The 21,775-nt window shown below is 31.1% G+C and overlaps 1 protein-coding gene across 6 annotated transcripts in view; it reads left to right on the top strand.

Annotated features, from left to right (window-relative positions):
- Window positions 1-21,775, top strand: part of Nrg (Neuroglian) — a 107,136-nt gene that overhangs the window by 73,406 nt on the left and 11,955 nt on the right. For 4 of the 6 annotated variants that reach the window (XR_012755765.1, XM_075360619.1, XM_075360620.1 and 1 more), the window contains exons 15-22: window positions 63-297; window positions 1,873-1,991; window positions 4,656-4,842; window positions 8,608-8,878; window positions 9,470-9,634; window positions 14,036-14,202; window positions 15,130-15,444; window positions 17,779-17,873. Coding sequence is in view for 5 of the 6 variants with exons in the window: in XM_075360619.1 (XP_075216734.1) it covers window positions 63-297; window positions 1,873-1,991; window positions 4,656-4,842; window positions 8,608-8,878; window positions 9,470-9,634; window positions 14,036-14,202; window positions 15,130-15,444; window positions 17,779-17,873 (1,554 nt within the window). In the remaining variant the exon portion in view is untranslated. Of the gene's footprint in view, window positions 1-62; window positions 298-1,872; window positions 1,992-4,655; window positions 4,843-8,607; window positions 8,879-9,469; window positions 9,635-14,035; window positions 14,203-15,129; window positions 15,445-16,600; window positions 17,626-17,778; window positions 17,874-21,775 lie in introns of those variants that run through there. The other 2 variants (XM_075360622.1, XM_075360623.1) reach the window with 2 other exon arrangements.

Genomic DNA, 21,775 nt, shown 5'->3' with positions numbered 1-21,775 from the left:
ATATATATATTTTTTTTAACTAATGTTCATTAATTTCTTTTATTTATGATTTTTTTCTTTAGCCTATGCCAATGATAGAACATAATGCACCTAAATTCCATTATAGAGTTTATTATAAAAAGGATATTCCTGGAGCACAATGGAATACAGAGGAAATAACTGATTGGAAGCAGAATCAACTAGTTATTCCTAATCAAGAAACATTCCAGCAGTATCGAATTAAAGTAATTGCTATTAATTCTAAAGGAGAAGCAAATGTTTCACCAAAGGAAATTATTGGACATTCTGGTGAAGATGGTAAGTTGGGAGTATCTTTAAAATATTGTAGTTACATGTCATTTTTTTGCATCAGTGTATTATAATGTAAATTGTTTTTAGAAATATTACCAATCATTTATCAGTCTAGTTAAGTTTGCTTCCCTCATCTATTCTAGTATTCCTATTAATACATATTGTGATTCGATTCCTGCTGACTGAAATGCCTAGACATGTGGCGAGTTCTGTAACTGTAAGTCATTGTTTTTCGTGGATGATAGCAGCAGCTGTATTCTTTACAACCTCGATGCAAGATGTTGAAGGGCGTAGCTTGTCAGCGATGTCCTCTACCATCCTTGAATGCCTTATACCATTTGTAGAATGTCACCTGGTTCATAACATCTTCATCATACACCGCAGTTAATAATTCATACGCGTCTTTTCGGTTCTTCCTGAGTTTCACTAAAAATTTCATAAGACAACATAATTCTAACTTTTTATCCATGCTGGACATGGTAGGCGAATATCTAACATACGTTATGCGAATTGTCACATACGTCCACTCACTGCACTGATCGTTATAGATGGCTAAAAGAATGGGCTACACGATTGTATGCAGTATTTATACCACCTTTTGCAACATATTTTTCCTCAGGGTCACTATTATCTTTTTGAACTGCCCTCATATTTTAAAATGTGCTCTCTTTTTCACAGACATATTTATTCTACAGTATTGAGATAAATAGTTTTCATGAAGGTCTTCTTTTTGTAACTTTTTATTTCATGTACTGTATAATCTGCAGTTGTCCTTATACAATTCATGTTGACAGAACTAAGGTATAAAAAATGTATTAACCATGGTTTAATACCCAAACATATAGATAAAATGAAACTTGCTTTTTTGTGTGACTATGTTGAAAGCGGGTTTAAAAAAAATATTTTAAAGTAATGTTGCATTGTTAAATTTTTTTATAAAAACGGTACGCGAGGCAAGTGTTTTACAAATTAATGTAAATTTTTTAATTATTTCTGAAAACATGCAGTATGCTGGCTGGCTCATATTGTCTGTTTTACCAGCACTTGTTAGAGTTAGTAATTCTTAGTTTTACACAAAACATGCATTTTTTTCTGGCAATGTTTTTATTTATTTTTTTTAGTTATTTTCAAAATTTATTTCAGTTATTTTACTTAAAGAATATAATAACTGGTATTGGCGGATGATTGTACTGGTGTTGTATTATAATACTGATAGTATTAGTGTTTAAACTACCTAAAAGAGTAATGAAACATTTATAATTGGAGTTGATGCCATTTTGTATGTAGACCATCTTCAGCTTGAATTTCAATAATGATATTAATCAATATATAAATGAAAAATGAAACTTTAATAAACTTTTAAATCTGATCCTCAGCTTGATTATTAAAAGAAAATAAACTTTTTTACAATTAAATTGTCCTGTTCATAAATTATTTGGTAGACATCATTTTATATTTGAATGAAAATCCATAGATACAATTTTCCTTAATTAATTGATAAAATTTTGAATTTGTGAATGATTTCTATTTTTTTTTTTTAACGTTTGCTCTGTGAACTGTATTTTAATATTTGTTTTTCAGTTCCATTACAAGCACCCAGTAACTTTACATTAATTCAAGTGACTACTAGTACAAGTGCTCTCCTTAGTTGGAATCCTGTACCTTTAGATTCTGTCCGGGGCCACTTCAAAGGATATAAGGTAATTGAAAAGAATATAACATAATTTCAAACTATTCTTACTTAAGCTGACAAAAAAAAATAAACGTTAAAAAAATACAGAACAGTTCTATAACTTTCATCTCAAATTAAAACATTCTGTAATCATTTTATAAACTTTTATTTGCAATACTTTGTTACATTAGATTTAATCGACAAGTAAAATATTTTAAAAAAAGATGAAGTTAAGTGTGATCTATAGATCACCTTGACTTGGTCTCTTTATTTTTAAAAGATTTATTTTGCAGTGACAGTGGTTTAAATGTTAAACTTAAAACATTACAGATAATAAATCAGATCAACACTAAACAAATTAGGTAGATATGATATCAGAACACTTGTTATTCTTTAGAATGGTGGGGAGTAACTAGAGGCTCATGTTAGGTCATCAATTATCATTAAAGTAAAATCTTTAAAGTTTGCAGTTTTTAATGGTCACAGCCAGTTCAGTCTGTAATCATTATTAATTCATCTATATATATATATATATATATATGAATGTATGAGTCAGATTGATTTATGATAATTGCTCATTAGTCCAAGAAAGCTTTCACTGTTTTTCTAACATTATTTTAAATTATAAGTTGTAACTGATGGTAGGTAATCATTCCTTTACTTACTTGACAGTTTCCAGTTTCAGTTCTAAAACTTCAGTGGAACATTATTAATTCATGGATTACGTTTGTAAAACTTAATACATACATGTACATCTTACAACATGTACAACTTAATACATACATACAAAAGCTGTAATTCGAAAAAAGCTTAATTCTGAATTTTTAATATGTTCCTTTTCAAAATAGTTTCCCTTAAGTGCACCACACTGCTTCTGTTGCTTGATCCATTTTTCAAACAAAATCCAGGCTATCTCTTGAAAGCAGTTTGCATTTCGTCTCCTTGGCTGTTATTACTTCTAGATTAGTCTCAGATTTTCATACTTTGAAATCCTTTTTTACCTCTGGAAACAGTCAGAAGTGAGAACCATTTTAATTTTTTGCATTAAAAAATCGCAGACTATGTGAGCGACATTGGTAGGTACATGCATTATTGTAAGACAAGAAAAGAATTATTGTAATACATCTGTGAAGAAAATTCTTCACAGATGAATACATTCTATTCCATTTGGCCAGATGTAAAGAGCAATGGAACTTAACAATACAAATGCATTTCATATGAATCTACTCCTCCAGAATATTGTGTGCACTACTTTTTTAGATATGAAGCAGTTTCTTCAACTGCTGCCCACCAATATGACATCTCAAATGAAGACACTTGCTGTGTTCGTGATAATGTGCTCAGTCAACCTGCTCTTGCAATGTCTTTCATGCTTTCTCATCCAGCCAAAAATTGAGCATGCCAATGAAAACATGTTACATGTGAAAGACACATTCTTTATTGAATGCATCTTATAACATTTTTATGTTTTAGAAGCTGGTGTTTTTTAAGTGAGCTTAAAACTGAATTGCATATTGTTGATCGATATTTTTTCCATGGTAGATTACCACACTTTACGTGAACGATGATCCGTGACACTCACTGATTACAATAATTGACTTCAAATTTATGTGTATATACACATGGATTTATGTGTATATACACATGCAGGATTGACACTTTGCGCGCTTTAATTTCCCTGCAAAAATCAGTCTCATTACTTTTTGGACTGCCCTCATATCTTGTTTTGAATACCTCACCTATTCTTGTAAAATGGTGTTTGTTGAACATTCATTGCATTGATGATAGTTTCACAATCAAGAAACTTGACTAATAATATTCCATTTAATCCCAGAAAAAAGTGGCTGTAAGTTTTCTATTAATACTATTGTTTCTTTAGTTGTGTTACATAATCATAAATTATATAGCTTTTCTTTCTTTAGTCTTATGACTGATAAGTCATAAGTTAATTTGTTTTTGTCACAACATTTGATGACTGTATATAAGTCTTAATATGGTGAAATTATTCATCTTTTTCATTTTTATTGTGCTTCAAAAATGTTTAGTCTGAAGTAAATATTTCTCTATTATTAACATTTTTTTATGAAATCCATCTGACATATATTTTCTTCTGATCCAAATTATTTGTCAATATAGTTCACCTATAATCATTTTCAATTACAGAAGATAATTCTAAAAATATAATTTGGTGATTTTCATAAATATTTTTCCTCCAACTCATCTCCATAGGTGAGATTAACAGGCCAGATATTTTGATTCACTGAAAAGTAGTAAATCCATGACTCATTCATTAATATAGATTGTTCTCTAGACTGGCAGTGTGAAATAAGCTTAAGTGATCTAAGTTGGAAGTTAATCATCATAAACACTAGCCTGCATTTTTATGAAAAAATGGTCTATTTCTATTTAACTATATTACTTAATATACTTGTACTGTTGGTAATTTGATTTGATCATGGTACTTCAGTGCCACATAACTGTTCCCTCATAACAGTATTTATTCTACATACTAACCCACTGGTTGGTTTAAGAAAACATTTTACACTATGAAAAATTTCAGACATTACTTCATCTTTTTTTATTATGATTTGTACAGTTTATACACAGTTATTATGTACAGTTTATAGCTCATAATACAGTGTTTTAGAAATTCTATTTTAATAGTTTATTTTTCTCACCATCTGTTTTTCAGATACAAACCTGGACTGATAAGGAGGGTGAAGAAGGCATGAGAGAAATATTTGTTAAAGGTGATGCAACTCGTGCTCTTGTCACTAAATTTGTTCCACACTCAAAGAACTATGCTAGAGTTCTTGTATATAATTCTAGATACAATGGACCACCTAGTGAAACACTCGGTTTTGACACACCTGAAGGAGGTATGTGTTTAAAATTCTATTGATTGCAGACACAATTTTTTTAACTCATACTCTATATCTAATAATATTGTTATAAATAAATAAATACAGGGTGATTATAAGTAAATAGGTGCTTGGATGGTTTGTAAAAACTGTATTTTTCAAATATGAAAAATACTTAGAGGGTTTACAGAAAGTGTGTATCTATAAATATTTATGGCTGCACCATGAGTCATATCAACACAGTAGTCCAATTCATCCCAAAAATATATCGCCGCTTGACTCTCTAGTATCAGTGATTACATTGCTTTAAGTTATTTATAGGAAGAGGAGGAAAAAACTTTTGTCTGTATAAAACCCCATGAAAAGTAGTCATGAGGTCTTAAATCTAAATTTCTTGATAGCCAACATATCAGTGCCATATTTTTGATGTCCATGATTTGGGATGCCTTCCAAATTAACTTCTTGAAAAGTATTCAGATAGACTATTTTAAACCTTCATGTATTAGTGATAGTGAGGTGGAGCACAGTTTTAAAACAAGAAGTTCTTTGTCTTTCTTAAGTTGATGCATTAGTTATTCATTTAACATATTAGGATAAAGTCCTTATATTACTGTGTGTTTTTTGAAGAAAAACAATTGGTTTGTTAATCTTTTTAAGGGAAATAGCATAAAACACATTCACTTTATGCAAATCATGTATATACGAGGTGCGACAATAAAGTAATGAGACTGATTTTTCTTTGCAAGATGTGGCAACCCTGCAGCTTGCATAGGCACACCATCTTTGACCTTGGTCTATAAGCTACTTCTAGTCCAAGCGGCACATTGATGCAACTGCTCAGTCGTGAGTTGTGCTGTAATAAGTGAACACGTGTTTGTGTCTTTCGTCACAGAAATGAAACCGCAAAATAATGCGCAACGGTATGCCATTTCTTTTTGCGTTAAATCGGGTGAAATCGCGACGACAACTTATGGTAAGCTTCAGAAGGCTTTTGGAGAGGAGGTTATGTCAAGAGCTCAAGTTTTTCGGTGGCATAAAATTTTTAGTGAAGGCAGAACGAATGATGAAGATGAAGACCGCAGTGGACGACCATCAACCTCACGGACAGATGTCAACTTGACCAGGGTGCATGAAATCGTACGATCTGATTGAAGATTATCCGTGAAAATGATTGCAGAAGAACTCAACATCAATCAAGAAACGGTTCGTCTAATATTAACTGAAGATTTTGGTATGTGAAAGATTTGTGCAAAAATGGTCCGCAAAAATCTCACACAACAACAGCAAGAAACACGGAAAAATGTGGCAGCCGATCTGTTAGAGCAAACGGAAATCAATCCAGATTTGTTGAGCTGTGTTATCACTGGTGATGAAGGTTGGTTTTTTCAATACGATCCAGAGACAAAACGCCAAAGTTCGCAATGGTCCTCAAAGGGATCACCCAGACCAAAAAAAGCTCGCATGTCAAAGTCAAAAGTGAAATGCATGCTTGTGTGCTTCTTCGATTCCAAGGTAATTGTTCATAAAGAGTGGGTGCCTCCTGGACAAACAGTTAACCAATATTTCTACAAGGAAATTTTAGAAAGACTTCGTAAACGAGTTCTTCGTGTCCGTGCCAACATTGCTGATAATTAGATTCTGCATCACGATAATGTGCCATCCCATACTGCTCTGTCAGTACAGCAATTTTTAACCTCAATACAAATTTCAGTACTACCACAGCCACCTTATTCACCAGATATCGCTCCGTGCGACTTTTTTCTATTTCTAAGAGTCAAGATGGCGGTAGAGGGACACCATTTTCAAACAACACAAGATATCCAAAAAAGCTGTGACGAGGGTCTTGGAGGATATTACAGAAGACGAGTTCCAGAAATGTTACCATCAGTGGCAGAAGCGCTGGAATAAGTGTGTGCAATCACACGGGAACTACTTTGAAGGAGACAACACTAAACATGACTAAAACGGTAAGCAACATTTTTTTTCACATTAGTCTCATTACTTTATTGTCGCACCTCGTATGTTACTTAGTTTTTCTAGGATTTTTAGTTTCTGTTTCATATGTTGTTTTATTGACTTTTCTGCCAATTTAAAATGTACACTTGTTGTAAAAAATTAGGCGATGAAAGAAACTACCTTCATCAATTTATCCTTGAAAGTCCATACTAAAAACTTTATATTAGATTTTATCACTGTCCTTTAAACTTTGTACGGATGTAATTTGTATGGCATCATTCTCAACAATTTCTATAAATTTTCTACACAATTTGTTATAGAATTTGTAATTAGAAATTTGCTCATCTAATTAATTTATGTAGACTGTGTTGGTAAATGACAATTGTGAACTTGTTCTGGCTTGGAAAATCTTCTAGAACTTTTCATTTTACACAGACATCCTGTGTTTTCTAGTGACAGATTTTTTATTTTTTCTAATCTTAGATAGAATAACTTGTGTGATTGCTAATCATACTTTGTTCTGAAGTACCATGGGTTGGTCCATGGTAGTAACTTAGTTTTGGTTAATTTGAGCATGCAAAAAGCTTTCTCCACAGGAGTAGCAGCCACCTTTTCAGACTAATTATATGACACAATAATCAATATTGAAATCAACAATAGCAGTTATTTAAAAATATTTCCTGTAAAACTGTATTAGTTTCTATCTAAATATTAATGTTAAATTTTTTATAAACCATAAAAATTTATTTTTTATTTTTTTATTAAACACACAAAGTGGGCCACACACATAGCCTAATTCATATATAATTGACTTGCATTTATGTAAAAGCAAAACACCAATCTCATTTTCACAGTATTTCTTAAATCGGATATTTTTCGTGGTTTTTCAACTTTGTAGGTTATAGGCACTTTGTAAGGAATATATTTATATAATTAAATTTTCAGATGATAATAGTAGGATTTCAGTTGAGTGAGTGAATAATAATAATAATTCTCCCAATTACTAAAAAATCAGAAATTGTGCATTTTGATGTATTTTACTTATTATTTGTTAAGGAGAATTTTTTATGAAATCCTGGAAGCTGGAAATCCTGGAAGTTTTTAACACCTCAACAAGAATATCAATATTTCTGAATTTTGGCTAAAATTTAATATAGTTGCTAAGTAGAAGGTACTTCGAAAAACTGGAAGTCTTGATCTTCTTTTATGTTCTTTGAGGATTTAAAAAGGACTTGGCTGTAGATGTATTTATAAATGCAAATTCCTTCCTTCTCATTTATCATATGTGTGAAAATTTTGATCATTAAAATAGCTGTAGTAATTCCATTTAAATCATAAACATATAAAAAAATGTTTTGAAAAATTTAACATTCAAATGATGCGTTTTTTTGATAGTGCAATGATCTTGGCACTGAAGATCAATCATAACTTACAGATTTTTTAAAATTAAGACGACTCTGTTATTACTTTTGTTTTCTATTTGAAACATAATTGGTTTATGCATTAATAAACCATAACTTGATTATGCATAAAGAAACACTGTTAATATTTTCTCAGCTTTAAAAGTATTATTTAAAAACATTAACAATAATTTGCACTGAATGAGGAAGACATTAAGTAGGTTACAAACAATAACAAATTGTAATAGTGGATAGTTGCAAAAACCATGTTAGAAGAGAACGCACCAGCTTAATTCAGAAAAAAACTTTTGTTTTTGTAATTTTTATTGTCCTCTTTAAGTTTAATATATAATTGTTCATCTGAATGACATGATCAACTGAATTATTTTTCTCCTGTCTCTATTAATACATTTTTTCCAAATTTCAGTTCCTGGAACAGTACAGTCATTAGAAGCCGTACCGATGGGTTCTTCAGCATTGTTTCTCATATGGAAAAAGCCAGAACAACCCAATGGAATTCTGACAGGTTATAAAATTTATTATCAAACTGTTAAAGGGACCAAAGTTGGTGCATTACTTGAGCGTGAACCACATATCTCAGATCCAAAACAAACCAAAGTTAAACTTGCAGGTCTTGAACCTGCAACAAAGTATCGTATTCATATTAAAGCTACAACTAGTGCTGGGGAAGGAGAAGGGTAATTATGTTTTTATTTTATTTAGAATATTTTTTTTTTAATGAACGATTTTGTTAAGTTCTTTAGATTTTTCCATATTGATATCCTTAAATATTGTAAAACTTCTGTGTTGATATTGTAAATAATCTTGAAAAAATGATTTGTAGAAGAGTAATATTCAGTGGTTTTATTAAGTAATCAGTTGGAGTAACAAGCAATTTTATGATTGATGAACTGCAAAACATGGTATAGCAAAATCATGATGTTGGACTGATGGGTGTGATAAGATAACTTAAAATTATATTAATCTAATCAACCCAAGTACAGAATTAAATTCTGTACTTGGATTGATCGGATTAATATAACTTGTATAGTGCAGAGTAATATGTTTCCTGAAAGGATCGATTTTAGAAAAATAACTTAATGTTTACAAATGTTATTCATTAACTTCTATTTAACATCTAATCAAAGTTTGAAATCGTTAATTTTTTAAAAACATTTCTGTTCTTTATATCTCTAGATTTATAATCATAAATTTTATGTAAAATTTATTTTTTAAGTTTAAAAGTAGTTTTGAATGGCGCATAAGTGTGACTAAAATCTTAATTTCAGTTACTTTATCGAACAACGAACTAGAGGATCTCAGGCTGCTCCTCCAGATATTCCAAAGTTTGATTGGGAAAGGTTGCCATCAGATAATGGTTATGCTAATATTAAAGTAACATGGAAGCCAAATGTTGATGGAAAACCTGGTTCACACTTCTTTGTTAAGTACAAGTAAGTTTTTTTTTTTATTTCCTGTTTTCACCAGTAGTGGTAATTAACTTTTATTACCTAATTAGTGTAGTGTAATTTATTTGTATTTAAAAAGGCTTGAATAACTTTTATTGGATGCCCCTTAAAATAGATAATTTAATCAAAAATAAATCATATACGAGGGTAAGTCAATTATTATCCACAACTTAGTTATATTTTTATTTATGTTGGTAGTACTGTCGTGTTGCATAGATGACGCATGCGTGGTTTAATTGTTATGTTTGTGCAAGTTTGATGCTGCTAGATTAGTTCTATTATCACTACTCTGCCGTTAATCATGGCTGCTCCGCTTTCTGTTTGTACCAAAGAAGAGCAACATTCAGTGATTCGTTTTTTGTGGTCGGAAGGTGTATCAGGGGCTGAAATTTATCAAAGATTTTCGGTACAGTACGGGAACAGTGTGTCGCCGCAACATAGTGTCTACAAATGGATTGAAAAATTCAAAAATGGTCACACAAGTGTTACACATGACGAAGGAGCCAGACTACCGTTTACTGCCACAAATAAGGAAAACATTGAGCGTGCACATGACATGGTTTTCTTAGACAGACGAGTAACTATTGATGAAGTGGCACATCATCTGTAAATTAGTCACGGTTCTGCCTACAAACAGACTTTGGTTTCATAAAGTCTGTGCAAGATGGGTCCCAAAACAACTCACACAGTTACATAAACAAACGCACTTGGATATCTGCCAAAAACATTTGGATTGCTATGGTAACGAACGGGACAGCTTCTTAAGCAGAATCATCACTGATGATGAAATATGGATCCATCATTATAAGCCGGAGAGTAAACGGCAGAGTATGGAATGAAAACATCCAAATTCGCCCAGCAAAAAAAGTCCACAGGAAAACTGATGTTTATGGTTTTTGGGACTCACAAGGCCCAGTACTGGAACATTATCAGGAAAGTGGCACGACAATAAACAGTGCGCATTACAGTGAGATGCTTACTGCCAAGCTGAAGCGTGCAATTCGAAGCAAACGCTGAGGACTGCTGTCGAAAGGTGTTGTGTTGTTGCAAGACAATGCCCATCCACATACTGCTGCCCACACTGCTGAAACGCTCCAGAAGCTCAACTTTGAAGTACTGGCTCATCCTCCGTATAGTCCTGACCTTGCCCCTTCTGACTACCACTTGTTTGGTCCACTCAAAGAGGCATTAAGGGGCCGTCGATTTACCTCGGACGAAACAGTGAAAGAAGTGGTGCATTCCTGGCTCAACCGAAAACCTTCTTTTATGAGGGCATCAGGGAACTTGTGCAAAGATGTACAAAGTGCATTGAACTGCAAGGGGACTAAAATGATGTACATGTAAGTTTCCTATTTGTATTTAATAAAATTTATAACTACATTGCGGATAATAATTGACTTACCCTCTTAGTTATACAGCGTAAATTGCTAACAAACTTAAAATCTTTATTATCATAAGAATACATTTACATCTGTACAGCTGCCGCGATGAATGTAGAAGCTCAGACTGTATGGCTAGTATGGTGCCTGTTATCCAAACTGAAAACATTCATTTTAGTTTTCATGCACAGAAAACAGATTGCTTTCTTGTAAATACAACTTATTATTTTAACATCCTTGGTGTTATGGATTACTTTTAAATATTTCATTCTAATTCTGCTGTTTAAACTTAATAAAGAATTAAATATTTTGCCATAAATATAACATTATTGTATATTTTTAAACATTATAAAAATGTAGGCCTATTCTCAACAGGTAATATAATTACAGCAGCAGATGAATGCTAAATGATAAATTAGCTAACATTATGATTGTCTGACATATATAAACATAGTTTATAATCGTGAAAAATAAAAATACAAAGCTAAGTATTATAAACTCAGGAAATGAGGTTACCTTTCCTAGAATCAGATCAAGAAACAGTATAGCTATATTGTTTTCTGTGAGCTCATATTTTTCAAATACAGCCAAGCTAATGTAAAAATAAATAATTATCCATAAGCTTATGTTATTGAATGCTTGAGTATAATCCAATTAACTAATTATCTTGTTTTTGTTGGTCCTGTTAGAGCATTTGTGCAAATTCTATTGATTATTCAGGCAAAGAGACAAGTTTGAGATAAATACTAAAAGAATTGAGTTTTAGGTGGAGAAAAACTGAAAGTAACAGGAAGGTTCTCACTAAGCAACATGACATAAAGTTTGAGCATATTTGATGTATGACTGTTGTAAAAAAGTTTGGAATCAAAAATAGGTTGATGGTGTACCTTGACAAGTCATATATTATCTTTTCACATTACAAGTAAATCATGGTGTAGTGATTTAAATGTTGGTTCCTGTTTTAAAAGGCAGACTTATAGTGCATGCTGGAAAAGAAATGGGTTTTATACCAAACACCATACTAACTTGGCAGCAAGTTCAAAAAGTGCCAATTACAGAGGCTAAATGAAGCGGAAAATTACTTAAAATGGACAGAAGAGATGTTAATTCTAAACCTTCCTGATAATTTTATGGTAATTTCTGACAACACACTCTATCACAATTCCATTTTAGAAAAATTACCAATGTACAGTAAAAAAAAAAAAGACAATATGATTGAGTGGTTGCAGAAGCATTCTGCTCCTAATTTTTCCTTGTTGCGCAAAACCACAGTTGTACGAAGTGGTAATTGTAAACAGGGAAAAGTTTACTGTTTATGTGTTTGACAAACTTTTTGACACAAAAAAAGTGGCATGACATTCTCCGACTACCTCCATACCACCTGGATTTAGATCCTATGAAAATGGCTTAGTCAGAAGTTAAAGGATATATAGCAAGTCATAACATAACTTTTGATATTCAAGATGTTCAAAGGCTATGTGAAAATAAATTGGCTGACATGAATGAAAAAAAATTGGAAGGTGTATTGTTGTAAAGTTAAGGAAACAGAATATATTCAACAAGAAACATTATTGACAACTCTATGGAATCATTGTTTATTTTTATACAAGAAGATAGTGAAAGTGACTAATAATTACGATTACAGTAACCTCGGAAATTCTAATATTTCTTGCGAAGTGGATGACATTCACTTGCTTTAATTAAAATAGTTTTATTCTGTTCTAACATTTAAAAGTAATTAGTTTCTGCCGTACTTTTTCATTCCATTATTTAGCATATTTGATCAGTTTACCTTGCATTAAATTTTGAATATCTGTTTGGAAATAAAATGGAACACCAGCACTCTGTGAAGGTAATACATTTTTATTTGCATGTTATACCATTTTATGTGTAGACCTACTATTGCACAATTTCCAGCTTCACATAAGCATTTTTGCTATTTTTATCATATTTGCCATTTTGAAAAATGTATAACATTTTTTGCAGAAATAGTTAGACATTATTTAAGTATTTTTTATTGAGCCAATTAAATTTGGTAACTTTTGTACATGTAATTAAATTAAATAAAATTTAAGAATGTAATAATGTTTAAAATATTAGCAGCTGTACATTGATGTGATAAAAATTTAAAAACAAATTGTGTTCGATCCAATACTAACACCACAGTACATCTCACGAAGGCCCATTCACTGTTAGGTAATAATTCAAATTGCAGCTGTCACTACCATAGCACCAAGCATCAAGATTTGTTACAAATATATATTAATAATTCATCATAAATATACAGGTGCTGCCTGTATATATTTATGATCTTAATCACTAAAAAAATCTCATCCTAAAATAAAATACATATTAGTCAGATAGTTTTTCAGAATAATGTTTAATGAATTAATAGCCAGTTAGTTAAATGAAAAAAATTAGCTTTTATTAACACTTCACTTAAAATATTTTTTCAAGACTCTTATGGAATCTAAAACTACAGTTATTTATTTTTTTATGTTTGCTGAAATCATTTTATTTTAATTACAAAAAATTTAGCAAGTTTACTAAATATAACACTAGAAATAAAGTAACACAAATAAATAAATGCAAATAAACATGTTAGCATTTGTGCTTCCATGTATGTTAAGGATTAAAATAGCAAACTGAAATTTTTATGAATTTATTTTTGAATTTATATTTATTTTTATGAATTGTTGAGTTCTCAAACTTATTTGATGTAACTTGATTCAATTAGACCCATCAATTAGCAGTAACCTTTGTTTATGTAGTGAAAGGACTCTTGTAGATTTGTCCTTAAGTTTAATCTAAAAGCTGCCCAACAACAATGACCATTGTCATTGTATAACAACAATGAAAATTGCAGTAGCATTAAAATGTAACTGATCCCAGCTTATTCTTGCGTATCCATTCTTTTCTTTAATAAGATAAGTCTGCTTTTCTTCTTTAGCTTTTCCAATATCCTTCGTTATAAATTTACAGCTATAATTTTTTCTCCTTTCTACAGACTAAAGGATGAAACAGTGTTTATGGAAACAGCAAATGTACTTGATGAAGACTTTACAATAGTTCGTGCTCTTAAGCCAGGTGAAACATATGAATTTAGAGTGGTTTCAGTTGATGGAGATTATCTGACAGAGTCTGAACCGGAAGAGATTGATACCTACACAATTGGTAAGTCATGAAGCAATCTGTTTTGTTTATTATTAGTCTGTTATTAAATGTCAGCACTGACTGGGGGTTCTTGGTAAGTAGCATCAAGTTGGATATTCACAGCACTGATAAATCTGCACACGTTTTAGAAAGATTCCTAAAAAAAGTTAGTTTATTGATGTTTTTTAATCAGGTACACACTTTAGTCCATTGTGAAGTGAATTTCTATGCTCTTGAGAGATTATTTTGTAATATAACTCTTACAATTTAATGTTCTTTAAAATGATTGATTGTCTCTCTGTATAATCTCAGGAAATATTGGATAATTTTAATTCATCTCACCCCTGAAAATTTACTTCTTGAATGATGTTGGCTATATAGTAATTATTTTACATGGTTGAATATGATTGATTATGTTCAAGTAAATGGTAGTCTCAAGTGAAAGAGTATGGGTTCAAACCCTGGGATTTGATTTTATGAAAATCTGATTTTTCAGAAATGGTATCAGATTTGGTGAGGTTATATATACTCATTCTTTGAGCCCATTCTTTGTGAGTTCCAGGTCTGGGTCAGTACGAGCTGTTAGAACTTTTAATAGATCAGTGTAAGTAATTTTGTGCACATTGTTTTTATATTTTGCCCTATAAAAGCCATGGGAAATGAAAAAAAAAACAGATGAATGTGAATTTTACATTAAAATATATAAAAATCTGGTTTTTATGTTTAAAGTAATTTCTTTATGCTTAATAACTATTTTCTTCATGATTCAGAAGATTTATATCTTTCTGTTGATTTGAACTATATGTATTTTATATTAATTAAAAGTATTTAATTATGTATAAGTACAAATAGATTATTTAATCTTTTTCGTTTAGTAAATAGATATCTCAAAAAATTGATGGTTGCACCCCCAAAACTCAGGAAATGTTTAATTATCATATTTTACAGACGGTCCAATTATTCAGCCAAAGGAAAATGTTGCTACTGCTGGATGGTTTATTGGCATGATGTTAGCTATTGCATTTTTACTTTTACTTCTCATATTGGTGTGCATTGTAAAAAGGAATCGTGGTGGTAAATATGCTGTGCATGAAAGAGAAGCAGCCCATGGAAGACATGATTATCCTGATGAACCAGGTTTCATTGAGTATTCTCAACCCCTGGATAATAAATCACATGGTCGAGGATCTATGAGTAGTGACCCAAAAGCTGCTCCTGAAAGTGATACTGATTCAATGGCTGAATACGGTGACGGAGACACTGGTGAGAATTAATTTTCTTATAAAATACTATAACTTAATAAAATTTAAGTTACAATTGTCTCAATTGATAACTTTTTCTGTAGAGTATTGTAAAGCTTTACGATAAGAAAATATTCAATTGCTTATTAGTGTGGGTAAATATATGGTACAACAAATAAAAACTAACTTTTTTCTTTCCTATTACTGTATTTATCATCTTAGAACACAGTAGATTATATATATTAAATTTCTTTCTACTTATAAAAAAGACAACAGTTTTAAGCAATTTTCATACACATAACATAATTTTTCCCATGCGATTCATTAATCCTAAAAAATTATTAATTATCTAAAAGAGTGACAATTGCACTATGTGTTAAAGTTGGTATATAAGTTAGAAACTTCTCAAGATGTCTGTTTTCCTGTGAACTTAGTTTCTTCAAGAAACAAGTGTGTTTCGCAGATAAACAAAGTTGATTTCATTTTTCAATGCGTACAAAACATTCAAGATTAAAAAAGTCATAAGAAAAAATACTTTTAGGCTATTGGCTAGGGTATAGTTAAATTATATTGAGTTTAGTCTAGTTCACAAAGTCAGTATATATAGTTATTTATAACTTTATTGTCACTGTTACCACACATTAGGCTATAATCAAGTGAGGATGATGATTTTGAGTGTTAATGCAGGATGTTTAATTTGAAAGAGGCCCCATCACTCAATAGTTTATACAGACTAAATGCACATTTCTGTTAAAATGCATTTATTTATGTTAGATGGGTAAAATAATGTGGAAGATATTGGTAAGACTTGAGGTGGAGCGAGGACTGTATACTGGCTGTATATTTGAGTATTGTCAGTCTGTGTTGAGCACTGGCTTTTGAACAAGGCTGCATAATAATCATGAGTTGTTGATTGTTAAATTGTGATTAACTGTTAAAGAATGTGTATTCATGATGGAAACTTGGTTACAGATGAAATGTTGTTGGCAAACGTTTAGAGCGAAATTTGATAAGTAAGTACCACTGAAAATGTTGATCAGAAGTTATTTAAAAAATTTTGTGCTACAGGTTTGGTGTTATATCAAAAATATGCCCGACCCAGTATCTCCCCACAAAAAATAGGCATATGGTGTGTGGTTTCAGTGACGAATAATAAAACCCTTGTTTTTTTTTTTAAGAAAAACTGGATGCCGCTGAAGGGAAATTATTCAACAGTTCATAGTCTTAATGCAAGAGGATGAGTGTGACTGCTGGTTACAACAAGACTGCGCCACTTGCCATACAGCTCGCTCTATTATGTTGATGCTATAGGATGTTTTTCAGTTGAAAAGTCATTTCCCTTGATCTGACTAGTCCAGACTTCTTTCTTTGGTTTTACTTAAAAGAAATTCTGTTTATAGGAGCAATCCACACACCCCGCAGATATTCAAGACAACCATTACCAATGCCATCCAGAAAATAGACTGGGAACAGCTAACTAAAGTAGTTCAGGAACATGGTCAAAAGTATTGACAATTGCATAGAAGTGGATTTCACCACCTTCATTTCATATTCAACACCTGTAAATTATTATGTCAATGTTTACCAATAAATTATTATTTGTAGACTAAACTAAGTGATGGGATCTTTTAAATTGAACACCTATATAATAAATAATATATTCTTTAGTGTGCATTCTTAGAATGTTAAAAAACAAAAGAGCAAGGAGTGATTCTATAATTCTGGGCTAAGCCTGGATGAAATGTACAATTGCTATTTTTTCCCCCTTAAAAAAAAAAGATACAGTTGTTAATTTTTTTATTTATTGTTAGTCACACATATTTTTTCTTATCTTTTATAATACTTTTGCTTTCACTAAAAAGCATAATTCTTATTTTTTTCTAAATAAAAAAAAACGTACTGTGACTGAATGTTGATATTTTTGGGTGATCACATATGGAAGAAGTATGAGAAGGATTGATGTTTGGAAAAACAATAGAATTTTTTTGTGTATGGTATCTTGTCAGCTTGAAACATTTTAATAAATTATGGATAAATGTTGCAGAATTGTTACTTTACTGCTTAATTTAAATGTGTTAAGCTCTTGAACACTCGTTTATAATTATTTATATATATTATAACTTTAGTGGTATATACATACAATCATCACGCAGATCTTCATTTATTATAAGTAATTATAACAATTGGATTTACCTTTGTATTTTTTTATGACTAATAAGAATAATAAGGATTAATCATATGGAAAGCTTTATGTTTTTGTTTATTTATTTTGGTTTGTTTTTATTTTTTATTTTTTTTGTTTTTAATTTTACTTATTTATTTTTTGTTTGATTTTGTTTTATTTTTATTAAAATAGAGGGTATGAATGAAGATGGTTCCTTTATTGGGCTCTATGGTCGACAGAAAAAGCAACCCGAAACAGCTTCAGGTGGTTTTGCAACGCTTGTTTAGGTAATTGTTTCTATTGAATTATACTTCTGTTTCTGATTTTTTCAGGAAAGGTTTTTTTTAATACTTGTTCTGAAATCCTGATACACAGTTGTTTTAAATTTCTATGTACACCTAACAATAATTTTTTACATAATTGCTTACTGTTAACACCATTTTAGTTTATTACCCGTAATAACAAATATATTTTTTTTTTTAAAAAAAAGGTTAACAATAATTAAAAAATTATAATTTTTATGTTTAAACTATTCACCACATTTTTCATTTGGTAAAAGTTTGAACTTGTCAGATTAGAAAGATATATTCTTATTTACAACATAGTTCTGTCTATTTATGGTGGTATATTCTTGGATCAGTGTGATACAGTTTCTTATTTTAACTTTTGTTTGTAGTGAGAATGCCTTTTTAACTTACAAACTTGAAATTTTTAGTTTTTGTTTTAAATAAATAAAATTTAAAGACTTGTTTTTAAATTTAATGTAATAGTGAAATGAAAGAGTCATTTGGTGGGTAGTGCATATTACTCTTTCTTCTCATAGAAGATTCCTTCTGATACAATACAGAGAAGACAGTACATTGTAAGTTTGCTCACTAAACTGTAGCGTAGAAAGTGAATAACGTCATTGTTTCAAGCTGTTTACCTATTCATTCAATTTCTTTTACAGTGTGTTACTACTGATGATTCAATCAGCATATTTATTTTTATTTATTTCTAAAATCATCCAGTAACTCAGTATTTCTCATCCTTTCAGTATTTTCAACCTAATTTTCATTGCACCTCCCCCCTCTCATAGATTAATAATTATTTTGACACTAAAGCTACACTGCAACCTTACAAATTACCAGCAATAAGTAAATTTATTGATATTTGGCAACACCGATCCGCTGCATTGACAAAACCAGAATTGATGGTTCTCTATTCCTCTCTGTCTTATGTCCACCACATCAAACATTCTTGTGGCTTCGCAAGAAGTTCTGATTTGTCTTGAACATTCTGGAACTTCTGCTGACCATCTGCACAAATCTGAATAAATGCTGCACCTTGTTCGATTCCAGCCAGTCTCAGTTGAATCTATCCTATTGCTATTGAATATATCATGAATGTGTTTGTTGTATTTGCATGTTAATTGCAATTCACAATATTAAATTCACAGCAGTAGTATTAGACTAATCTAAATAACTCATTTAGAGGGGAAAAATTTGTTACCTGGACTTGTATAAGTGGAAATGGTAAAGGTGCTTATAATAAATGTAAAAAAAATAAATGCTTGAACAGGGATGGTGGAGGGTTGAGAAATGGTATTATTGCGATTTCCGCCGAAAGTTGACATCAAAAAAATTTGTGGTTGTTTAAGACACAGAAAGGTATACTGTCACCAGGTTTCGTCAAAATTAAATTATTTTTGCGGAAATGAAAAATAAAAAACGGGAAAAAAAGATTTTTCGCATTTTCTCAAAAATTTTGAGTTTATGTTGAAAAATGACCTCTACAAAAGTTGTAGACTTATGTACGATCTAAAACTTTTGTATTGGAAAATTTTTTTTTCAATCCCTAATCCCCCAAATCACCCTCCACCATCTTCACTCACGCATTTATTTTTTTTTTACGTTTATTATAATCCCCTTTACCATTTCCACTTATAAAAGTCCAGGTAACAATTTTTTTTTCTCTAAATGTAATTTGATTGGACTATATACAGAATCATGGATACATTTTTAAATGGGTGTAAGATAGCATTAGGCAATACAGTGAAACATCAAGCGCACACATGAACATGGTTCCAAAAATAAAATCAAGAAAATATTCTCAAGAATACTTAAATTTTGGGTTTACCAAAATTCATTTCATTTACTGAAGTAAATGAAGAAGAGATGCCCCTATGTGTCATTTGATTTAAACATTTTGGTAGCCGCCAGCATGAAATGTAATAACTGAAACAATATGTGGAATGCTTCGTGAGTATGTTAACAAACCGCAAGAAAATTCTCAAATTAAAATCATATGAAAAGCAAACATGATTTTTAAAAAAAAAATTTTCTGAATGAAGAAGCTAAGCCATGCCTTTTACAGATTTCATATAAAATATCCAGATGTAAATAGCCTCACACCAGTGGTGACGATCCTATTTTGCCAGCTGCAATTGACTGTAAAAACTATGTTTGGAGATAATTTTGCCAAACAATTGCAGTCCATACCTCTATCAAATGATACTGTTGCCCGTCGAATTGGTGATACAACTGAAGATATACAGCATCAACTTTTCAGGAAGTTGGGTGACAAATTGTTTTCAATTCAGCTTGATAAAGCAATAGATAGCAATAAAGATGCTCATTTCAATGCCTATATGATGGTATGTCAGCACTAGAAGAACTACTTTTCTGCAAACCAATAGAACTGAAAGCAACAGCACTCTTATTATTTGCTATATTAAATGATTTCATAAACGAGGCAAACAGAGTGGAAAAATTGCAAAGGAATATGCACTGATGATGCTTGTTCAATGTCTGGAAGATTCCAAATATACAAGAACTTGTGAAACAAAAGTCTCCACAGTGTGTCTGGACAAATTGCATGATCCACAGAGAAGCTCTGGCTCCCAAAGACATGAGTCCTGGTTTGAATATTGTGCTAATGACGGTTGTAACCATACTAAATTATATAAAAATGAGATCCTTAAAATTAAGAATGTTTTCTGCACTTTGTAAAGACATGTGCAGTACATTCAGCGTTAGTATTTTATTACAAGACAAGATTGTTATTGTGTGGGAAAGTTTTGCAATGTGTTTATGAATTAGATGAAATCACCATTTTTCTAGAAGAGGAAAGCTGACCAAAAGCCGAGAAGTTTCAAGATGGTTTATGCGTGATGGAATTGAGCTATATAATCGACATATTTGAGAAATAAATACCTTGAATCTTCAACTCCCAGGAGCAGAACACTTATGTTGGAAACTAGTGATAAAGATAATGCTTTTTGTAGAGAATTGGAATTGTGGAGCAGAAATTTAAAGCAAAAAAAACCTAATGCAGATGTGGATGAATGAATAAGACTTACAAAACTGAAGAACAACATGTGAAAGTTGTTTTTGTAACCATTGAAAATCATTTAGCCATGCTGGCAAAGAATTTTAAAGGATTGCTAACAACAGCTTGGTTGCAAGTTACGAGTGGGTTAGGGATCCATTTCAAAATATTCCAAAGAAGAAATTTTCATAGACTTCACGGCAAGTGGCGAATCAAAACACAATTTAGTAATAAATCATTCTGAGCTTTGGGCAAGGGTGGATGATGAGTTTTCTGCATGGAAATTTTTATTTAGTATTGATAAGTTAGTTATTAAATACATTGTGCAGTATTGATACAATCCTATTTATAAGTGTATTATGAGGGCTGTTCAAAAAGTAAGGAAAATGTGTTGCGAAAGGTGATAATATTGCATACGATCGTGTAGTCTAGAGGTCAGAACCTTTTTGTCAGTAAGGGCGCAAAATAAATTCAAAAGTTATTGGGGGTGCCACACTTATTACACAATAAGCAGATACATTTGCCTTTAGAGTCAATAAAACAAAATTATTGTTCTTCACAGTCAACATTAAAACAATAAAGTCTTTTTCTTTTACAATTATTCATAAGGGGTTATTTATAAAATCCATTAACCAGTACGATAGTGAAAAGCGCAACTATCTTGCATGTTATGTTACTAATAATACCAAAATAATAAAATATAGTCAATAATAATAACACTCAAAATATGCAGCACTCAGAATACAGTAACATACTACCAAATTTATCAGTAGCGAGAATATTCCTGCATGCTAAGAGCAATTGTGTCAGTGTATGAACTTGATTGCTATTTGCTGTCACTGAGCTTGCGCAATTATATTGTCTTATTTACATGCGACGC

The sequence above is a fragment of the Lycorma delicatula genome, chromosome 3, assembly GCF_047948215.1.
Source record: "Lycorma delicatula isolate Av1 chromosome 3, ASM4794821v1, whole genome shotgun sequence".
Classification (NCBI taxonomy): domain Eukaryota; kingdom Metazoa; phylum Arthropoda; class Insecta; order Hemiptera; family Fulgoridae; genus Lycorma; species Lycorma delicatula.
Note: the sequence above shows the minus strand (reverse complement) of the source record. Positions and strands in the feature narration are given on the sequence as shown.